Source organism: Dryobates pubescens, chromosome 1 (genome assembly GCF_014839835.1).
Source record: "Dryobates pubescens isolate bDryPub1 chromosome 1, bDryPub1.pri, whole genome shotgun sequence".
In the NCBI taxonomy this organism is placed as follows: domain Eukaryota; kingdom Metazoa; phylum Chordata; class Aves; order Piciformes; family Picidae; genus Dryobates; species Dryobates pubescens.
The window spans coordinates 23,446,502-23,456,436 of NC_071612.1; the positions used below are offsets into that span (position 1 = coordinate 23,446,502).

The window sequence follows — 9,935 nt, forward strand, 5'->3', positions numbered from 1 at the left end:
ATCTTGTGGAACTTACGAAAATATCAGAGTTATCAAGGTTAGAAGGGACCTCAAGGAGTTTTAACCCCCCTGCCATGAGCAGGGACATTTTCCACTAGATCAGGTTCCCCAGAGCCACATCCAGCCTGGCCTTAAAAACTTCCAGGGATGGGGCTCCCACCACCTCTTTGGGCAACCTGTTCCAGTGTCTCACCACCATTATGGTGAAGAACTTCTTCCTAACATCTAATCTAAATCTCCCCTCCTCTAACTTGGATCCATTCCCCCTAGTCCTATCACCACCCAACACCCTAAAATGTACTTAGTTTACTTCTCATCAGGGGAAATCAAATTATTTGACTGCAAAAGTATCCTAATAAAAGCTAGAAGCACACATATATAGTATCAGCCTGCTACAATAAATTGTGGATTTTAAAGACACAAAAGAAAAGAGAAATCTAAAGATGGACTTTTGCATTTTATATAGTAGCTTCTTCACCAAACCCAAGAACAGGCATTTGCTGTTGAGTATACTAAGTGAAGCCCAAGCATAAGACACCTAGTAACATCATGGATTTTCCTGTATTGTAAATGTTATATTCCCCTATGACATTTATGGTTTGCTCATTCATAAAGGTAAGAGCACCAGGAGCCCCTGAAACATTAAAGATTGTACCGTGGTTCTGTTACACACTTTGTAAAAGTGGGCATTTAATATAAAATGCCATTCTCATCTGCCATTTTCAGCTGCAAGGCAAAGAGCTTTAGGTATCTGCAACTACAACTGTTACAACAAATACAGGAGGAACTGTCTACCTTAGTTGTTCTGCTGCTATGAGAACCATTATGTTGAGAACTGCTCTTTCAGCTCTGTGCCTTCCTACCTGCAAAACAAGGGATCAAATGAAGTGCTAAGAATCAGCTGAAATCTACCTTAATACAATGGTCTAAAATTGTAGCATGGATCAGTATTTTTTAAGCTGATGGATACAGCTCCCACTGGAGAATATACTGCTTTAGAGGATTTAATTCGAAGTCTAGCAATTAGATAATTTGCAAATATTTACCTCCACCTGAAATTAAGCCATACCACAGCAAAGATCTGACTTGTCCAAATAATCATTCTAAATGGGTGACAAGCCAAGAACACAGTTCAGCTCTGCCTTCTTGCTTCTGTCATTTAACCAATCCCCCCCAGGAAAGTCCCCACCACAAAAAGTAGGAGTTACAAGAAGCAAATTTGTGTTTCCTTGTAAGAACTCACAACGATCAACAAAGGGGCCCAAAATAAAGGGATAAAGTTAGGAGCTGACCTGCTTACTAAGGTAGTTATATGGTCAGGAACTGCAGCACTCTACCTGGGACACTGCATGAGACAGTGGTATGAGGTTTGTCTGAGCCAGGCTGCTTTACATGAGACCAACAAACTGCCCACTTAGGCATTGCACAGGCCAGACCTTCACTATGCTGTCTGCCCTCAGTGGTACGCTTCAGCATATTCACAAAGGAGGAGGTCAGTATCATTCTCCTTCTCACATAAAGTGCACTGAAATTTGTTCCTGGAAAGCAAAACACAACAAGGCTACTCAGCAGAAAAGATCAACAGAAAGGTGCATTTCTGACACTTGAAAACAGTGACAGCTTTAATTGCATGTTCATACAAAAAAGGCCAACTGTAGGAAGTCATTTTATTATTGAAATAAACGACTTATTTACAGAGATTGTTACTTTACAGCTTTACAAAGCACTCATCATTCTTCTCAGAATAAAGTATCAAAACAGTGACAGATTTAGCACTGCCTAAATGCAGTTTATTCCAAAAAGAAATCTACAGTAATCATTAGACTAAATCTTAAAAAAAAAATAATCACACAATAATATGCTGTACCTTGCAACTACAAAGGTAAAAAAGACTTCTAATCAATCCTGTCTAGTGGATTAAGCATCTGCTATACTTCTTTCTTCTTGAGTATTAGTGGACCTACATTATCTCCTGTTAATTCATTGTGCTTGTTGTGGGAGCCATCACAGACAGGGAACTGGAAGAAAACATATGAGGAATTAGTAAAACTGTACAATTCTATGGTGAGTATTATACTTTCTGTGCCAAGAGCACTTTCCTAATGTTGCTAGTTCCTCCTAATATGCCTGATTTCAACACAGAACACTTGTTACCAAGGGAAAAAAAAACCCCAAACCACAAACAATACTGCTAACAGGTAACTAAGTTTGTGAGGTGCTAAAATAGCTGTTCTCAGACACAAAGTTAGTGATAAAGCCTTCTCCATTAAAGAACAGAAAGCAAAACAACCACTGCAGCCACAAATTATTTAAGGTTTATTGTGGAAATAGTAGAAATGTTCTTAATAGATTTAATCATTTGCAACCATATAGTACTGTTTTAAGGAAAGCTGAAATCACTGTGCTGAAGTGATTAGTCTGAAGTGAGAATAGTTGAGAGGGTTTCTTAGGTCCAGGGTTTCTTAAACCAGGAGAGTGTTTAGCCCAGAGAGAACAAAACCAGGGTGCAGTCAGGGCATTGAAAAGAAACTGAGGATAAATGAAAAATATTCATTTAATTGATTTGGGGGAATACAGACTATCCAAAGGCCACTCTGTGCTAAACAGGGGTATGGTCTCCCTTACCAACACAGGTCCAGCTTTATTTCCATTCTAATATCAACAACTTTCTAAGCCTTGTTTTTGCAGGAAAGACTAGTTATCTTCCAATCAGTTGCAATTTAACTCCAGATATTAAACAAGGCTTGCCTGGCTTTAACCAACTCACACATGTCAAGCTGTGTTTCTAGAAAAGCTCTAATATGTTTCTTACAAGGTTCTAATGTTTTTTACTGCATGTACACAGGTTTAAAGTGGAGAAAAATAACTCTCAAATTCCAGAAATATGTCCTACCTTTACAGAAAAGCAATAGGTCAACACATAGCAATTCACCACTGAAGCACTGATTTAGGGGGGAAAAAACAATATGAGTTTTAATCTCTAATCCTACAGCGGGCCAAAGTGTCTTACCGTCTTAGAACGCCAACATCTGCAGTAAGCTTTAGTGAGGCACAGATCTTCAATGTTTATTTCATTCACTACTTTTGGATTTTCCTTCTGGATCTTGAGGTTAATCAAGCTATCCTTTTGCTGTTTCTTCTTGGGGAGGAAGGGACGAACAGCGAGGTAACCGAGCAAGGCCAGCACACCCAGGAAAGGCAGCAACCGCAGCCATTCTGAAACTAAGGACAGGTGGAGTTTTCAGATTAGCTCTTGACACTGCTTCAGCATGGTGCAGCATCAGCTACTCTCAGATGACTTGGGCTTAGGGTAGGGAATGGGCTTGCTCAGTCAGCAAGACTTTGATGGCAAATAACACTGTGGGTAAGGCTCAAAAAAGAAAGAAGACTCAAATTAAAACCTGGGGTTTACTGTAGCCAAGGTTATAATTTGACTCCCAGAATTTAATTTGAAGTTTAACACTCCAGAAGGTGACTCAGTGAAATCAATCCAAAGCAAACAAAAGACATACTGAAAAAAAGGGGAACTCTAAAATTAGAGGGGTTCTGCTCATCCAAGGTAAGCCAGCAAGCTGGGCATGATTACATGCAGTAAGTGTATTCAGTACTGGTATCTTAACATATTCTATGTGAAAAATTATTCAGTAGGTTTCACAATTACATTTTTTTAATTGCTTGTTTCAGATTTTTAGCTTCTTGAAGTTTTCCCCATTTTATTTAAAAACTTTTACTAGAAATGACACAGATTATTAGATAAGCACTGGCAAAACCTTCATCAACACCTTTGTGGCTTTCCCAGTTAGAACTCTGTTTGCTCAGGGATCTGCAACCAGTTTCTACAATACACAGAGACAGGATGAGACTTGAGACCAGGTATGTTGTCATGGTTTAGGCCAGGAAATGCAAAAGAGCAGGCTAGGGATGCTGGGTAGGTTGTAGCTCTCAAAAATGGCTCTGTATAGTTTGATTTTGTTTATAAGAGTAGAGCAGGTTGACGCTAATATTTTTCAAGTTGGAACCTGGTGGCATTTTCTTAATAAGTAGAATTTTCTGGAAGCATACCACATAATGAAAATATTTTTGCAGGGCTAGTTTTATGTCCTTTGAGCTTTCTATAGACCTGGATGTGAAAGCCACAGTTACTGCATTCATCTGGGAATGCACCACAACTGTACAAATGCTCGAGGCACTGAAATAACTTTTGGTAGTCTTTGCACACCTGCTCTTGGCAGCACTCCCTAAGTACAACAGTCTGACAAAATTTGCTAGGAGTCACTGCAGTAGATTAACCTCTGTTGCTCTCTTCTCTGTTCTCCCAACAAGCTGTAAGGCCTAAATAATAATGATTAACACTGAGATACTTAAAGGTTTTCAATTACACTAAATACTGAGTCCCCTGGACAGCTGTGCCTGTTTGTCTTTTATAACACTGCTGTTTCAGAACACCCTTGAGAACAGCACTGCAAATGCACTTTCTGACCTAACATGAAGGAGTGACTTGAACTATACTGTAGAAGAGAGGAAAAAAATATTTGGTCCCTGAAAAAAAATTCCTGACTGGGCAAAGAGGTGGACCTCCCCAAACTACTCTGATCTCCAAGACAGAACAGATGTTCTAACAGGTGTACCATAACCAGAAGCAGGGCACTGATCAAATGTGTGATGAATGGAACCAGGCAGAGATTGACACACAGAAAGGAAACATCTTGCATGAGAATTAAATGTCAGTGAGACTGGCAACTAAGCAGCAAGTGGCATCTCAATACAGCTTCAAAATCCCTGATATAATAGCAAGACTGGAACCGTAGTCATGTCTATAGGAGACTCAATCAGTTGGGTTCATTCAAATGAAAACTGGAGCATGACAGTTGTAATCTCTGAGAAGGACAATCAGAAGCAAACAAGTATAGAAAATAAAAGGATATTATTTATCATGGTTGTTATTTAATATCTGTATCGTGCTAATTGCTGATAAAGAGTTTCAGCCTCGTTACCCAATGATTTCTTATATTTCTAAACTGGAAGCCTCCAAAAAGCCCCCAGTTACACTAATCATAAACTAACTTACTGCCAAAAGACTGCCAGAGGCTCATACTTTTAGACTGAAAAAAACAACATGACCATTTTTCTAGGGCATGAGACACTGGATATTGTCACAAAGTTAAAAAGTCACACATCTTTGGACTGGGTGGGAAGCAATGGGAAAAAAAAGCTTCATCCAAAGTAATGCAATATCCTCCTATGACTGTACATAGCTCTGTGGTATGGAAGCCATTCATACCTTTCTGAAGCACAAGAATGTTTATTTTACACAGGTGAGAATTACATTGATTGTGGAGATTATTTATCAGCTCTGCTGCATGGACAGAGGCAGTCTTTGGAGCCAGAGATGAAGAGTAGAACACAAAAGAGGTTAATCGTCAGACTTGCCTTGTGTTAAACGTAGACCAATCCCAAAGGTGAGTTCTGAAAAGTATTTGGAACATCACTGAAACAGGAATGCCCAGAGAATTGCAAGATACAGGGGCCAAGGACCATAGGCCACAGTTACATTTTCAAAGAGAAGCTGTCTCAGCTTTTAGTCCAACAGTTAACAAGTCCAAAAAAATAAGAAATACATATGCTGTGAACAGAAGGGGACTGGCCAGCCACTGAGGATCAAACCAAAGCAAGTGGGGTCTGCTTGTCCTTCACCAACTACTCCTTTGATATCAATTTACTTTAAGTTTTTGTCAATTTCTGTGAAAATGACCATATGCAGCCCCTAAAGCAGATTCTTACAGCAACAGCTCAACTACAAGCTAAAATTTTAACATGTATTAGCTACCACTTGAAATGAAGACTGGAACTGTGACAGTACATTCTGTAAACTGATTAAATTCTCCATGCAAATTTAAATGACCTACTCAGTTACATTCTCTTCAGAACTAATAAGCAGTTCTAACTATTTTGTTATTTGCTTGGGTCTCTTAAGGGTCTCTTTGCTACACAAAGGACTACACACACCACATTAGTATGTCTGTTAGCTTATGAAGGTAGAGAGGTGACAGTCCTCCTAACAACACAGCAGTTTAATTAAATTAAAAGCCAAAGCCGTGGGTACCTTAGCAAGCCACTCTGCAAATGACAGATTCACGGTTCACACAGCTTCTTGAAGACTCTCTAGTGTTTCCCTCAGTACTGTAAAAGATGATCTGTGGAACTGTACTCTTTCTGCCTATTAGCTTGTTACACTAAAGGGGGTGCCTACACAAGACTATCATGTTTATGGAAAGAAGAGCCTAGCAAGCACCCAGATTCTTACATAAACCTTGACATTCTGACCACGTGCTATTTTGAAGTGAATATCCATGCCGTTTCAAAGGCATATACCAGGATAAAAGTCAACACCAGCATGTGACAACACTGTTCATTTCAGCAAACTTGAGTAGGGAAGGGTAAAGCAGCTATGACAAGAAACTGAAAGACACTTCTGAGCAGCAGCAGTGTGACAACTTAGATATCTGACTTCAAACTCAAGGTCAAACATTCTTTCCTTCCTCTCTCCTAGCTTTAACCTTCAGTTCTGCACTGGATGTTAACATTCTTCCTCTCTCCAGCAAGCAGCTTCCCATTGTGATTTGGTGAGGTCACAGCAGGTGCATCAAGATTTTTAAGCAGCACACTATGCACCAGCCTATACAATTGATCCTCCCTCTACTTTTGGTCTATTGTTTCTACAATCAATGCACTACGGGAGCTGAAGCTGCATCAGAATGGAGTCTAACAAAGGTCTACAGACACAATAAACTGTCAAGCAAAGGACAAGGCTGCTCTGGATTTGGTTCTGGCCTGCCTTTTCAAACAAGGTCTATGTTGAAAACAAGTTTTAAAAAAGATGTAAAAATGTTAAAACTGATACTATATTATACTATACCTACAGCTATGCCTTTTTAATTGTACCACTGTTGCCACTTTTTAAAGTGTTTAGCACAAGACCAGCCAAAATTTAAAAAAAAAAAGAAAAGAAAAAAATCACCATGAACTAGTGGCAGTGGATTTTTTTTTTCCAGGTATGTTCCTTAAAACTTAGCAGGTCTCTAAGCAATTTCTGAATCAGTTCCTTCATTTACTTTTGCTTAGCACTCTGAGGACTAACATTTCACATGTTTGATCATTTAAGGTATCACCTGCTTACTTCTTGCCCTCCCTCCAAATTTGAGACATTAACTATCTCTCAATGGGGTAATTAACAGGACAGCAAATCAGTTCTGCCCCATTTCATGATAAATTATATTACTACTGTGCAGTATGAATAAATACAGAGACTGCACAAATAATCCTGTTACAGAAATGTATGATAGGACCAGTGAAGCAAGAAGTCATTAAACTCGAGCATTACTAAAGCTTAACAAATTTTAAGCACAACTTGTGGTTAAAAGGGCAATAAGCAACCAGCACCAGAACAGGAGGACACAGTCTCAAACTGTGCCAGGGGATGTTTAGGCTTGAGGTGAGGAGAAAGTTCTTCACAGAAAGAGTTGTTTGCCATTGGAATGTGCTGCCCAGGGAGGTGGTAGAGTCACCGTCCCTGGAAGTGTTCAAAAAGGGACTGGACATGGCACTTGAAGCCATGGTTTAGTAGTTATGAAGTGTTGGGTGACAAGTTGGACTTGATGATCTTTGAGGTCTTTCCCAACCTTATTGATTCTACGAATAATTTAAGTAGGAAACTGCCAAATGCTAGAAATAGGAGAAGCTGCATTGTTCTGTAGCTTATTGTATCCCCTTGCTCCCAACTTTGTAGCAGCTGCATCTAATTAGTAAATACAATTAATTAACAGCATTTTCAGATGATAGTAGTGGGGAAAGAAGAACAGTTCATTTAAAATAGGTTTCCTTGCCGTGGGAAAAAATAATGGGACTTTAGGTTTACAAGTCACATAAGCATGCTGAAAAAAAGTACTCATATCTGGTTTTGAGTGACTTGTGCCAGTTGCAAATTGGATCATTTGCCAGCACTATTGAAGTCAAATACCTTAGTGCTGCAAGATAAACACATCAGTTGATTCTACACTTTGAAGACTCTATTTGCAGAGAGTTTCTGTTAGAGCATTCCTCTTATTTATTATCACCAAACCAATCTTGTCATTTGACACTGCTTGAGATTCTGCCGGTCTTATCACAGCTGAGCTTGGGCTCCAATAGTTCCAAAGCACTAAAATGCACTGAACACTTAAAGAACTTCCTGGCACTTAGGCTGGGGGGTAGGGGGGGGCGGCTTGTTCACTGTGTGATTGGGTTACAATTCATGAAAATGCTTACAAAAATGATCAAATTACAAAAATCCTAGTTTTGTGTACGTTGCAGGCTCCCAGGAGATTAAATAAAACAAAAAATCTGTGTGGGCACTCCTCTTTTAACTTTTTAAGCAAACGTAAGGCCAGTGCTTGAGGCCTTCAGCTAAAATCCCATTTTCTTTACAACCTCTGACTTGCTGGTACTTGCATTTTAAGTTCAGTGCAAACCAGCTAGGGCCAAGGAGTCTGGTAGGTTTTACTTTAGCACTACATTTTACCCTGACTGTTATCATCTACCTCATAGGGCATCTTGAGCGTCTTGACGGATAATTTTTCTCCTGAAACAACGTAGTGGCGATTTAACGTTGAGGATCCCCCATTCTGTAACAGGTAACTTGATTTGCACGGCCAGGAGAAAGACAGCGATGTCTGGGGCAAGGAGTGAAAGTCGCAGCCCGACGTGGGACAGACTCAGAGGGGACGTAAGACGGACCGGCTGGGGATCAGCGTCCCGGTAGAAGCGACCCACCCGGCCCGGCCTCGCCGTTCCCCTCACGCCACCTGCGAAGAGCAGAGGGGCGGCGGGACAGGGGGTGCAGGCCGCCGGATCACTCCCGGACCCCCTACGTACCTGTGAGGCGCAGGAAGCCGCCGACGCTCTCCGGCAGCGGTAAGCGCTTCAGGTAGGCAGGCAGCTGGACCTTGACGATGCGGGCCAGGCTCTCCAGCACCATGGCGACAGCGGGCGGACAGCAAGCAGACCAGCCAGTGGCGCCACGACCCCCCGGGGTTACTCCCGCCGCGCATGCGCCAAGGGGCGGACCCCCGCGCCAGTGCCGGCCCTGCGTGTGCGCATGCGCTCAGAGAAGCCCCCTGGCGCTGCTGGGGGGGTGCCGCCGCGCGGAGTTTGGGGCGCCGCTGCCGCGAGGCGGCGCGCGGGCGGCGCCGGCCGTTACGGCCAGGAGGGAGCGGCGGCGCCAGCAGAGCCCAGAGGGCAGTGGAGCGGAGCAAGGCCGGGGTGGGCGCTCGGTGATGGCCGGGCGGTCTTTTGGGCCTCTCTTAAATCCGGGCAGGCCTCACTTGAAGACACAGTTAGGGAGGTGAGGGAATGCGACTTCAATAACGTGTGGCTCTGAGCAACCTGATGTAATGTGAGGTGGCCCTGCCTATGGCAGGGCGGCTGGAACTGGGTGATGTTTGAGGTCCCTTCCAACCCTGACCGTTCTGTGATTCTGTGATTTATAGGCGACATACTACCTGTCGTCATTCTGTTGCGTTGAAGTTGCATTTCATGTCGACGGTCTTAAAAATACTGAAGACTAAATTTTTTTCTATGGATCCACGATGTTCTCCATATGGAACTGTAACTCTTCTGAGGTGAGGTAATGCCAGTGTTGAGAGGTTTCACATCACAGAGAGAGGCTCATCTGCCTCACACTGGGCAGTAACTTGCACAGAACAAGCACAATCTCAGAGCGTGTTGTTTAATTTTACTTAATTTTATGTGGAGGAGAGCAGTCATTTTGGCATAGAAAATTGCTATTGTATAGCCAGGTGAAAAAATGGGAAGTATGTAGCTGTTCCAGGTCACTTTTCACAATCCAGTCAAACCTGAAAGCTCTCTTATTAGTCCCTTGGTTATCAGGCCAACACCAT

General features: G+C 42.0%; 1 protein-coding gene across 1 annotated transcript; it reads right to left on the reverse strand.

Annotated features, from left to right (window-relative positions):
* Positions 1–1,424: 1,424 nt before the first annotated feature.
* CISD2 (CDGSH iron sulfur domain 2) lies at positions 1,425–9,075 on the reverse strand. The gene is made up of 3 exons (XM_009908859.2): positions 8,911–9,075; positions 3,011–3,222; positions 1,425–2,018 (listed from the first exon to the last, which is right to left on the reverse strand). The coding sequence occupies exons 1-3, from the start codon at positions 9,011–9,013 to the stop codon at positions 1,929–1,931; spliced, it is 405 nt and encodes a 134-aa protein (XP_009907161.2). The 5' UTR covers positions 9,014–9,075; the 3' UTR covers positions 1,425–1,928.
* Positions 9,076–9,935: the final 860 nt, after the last annotated feature.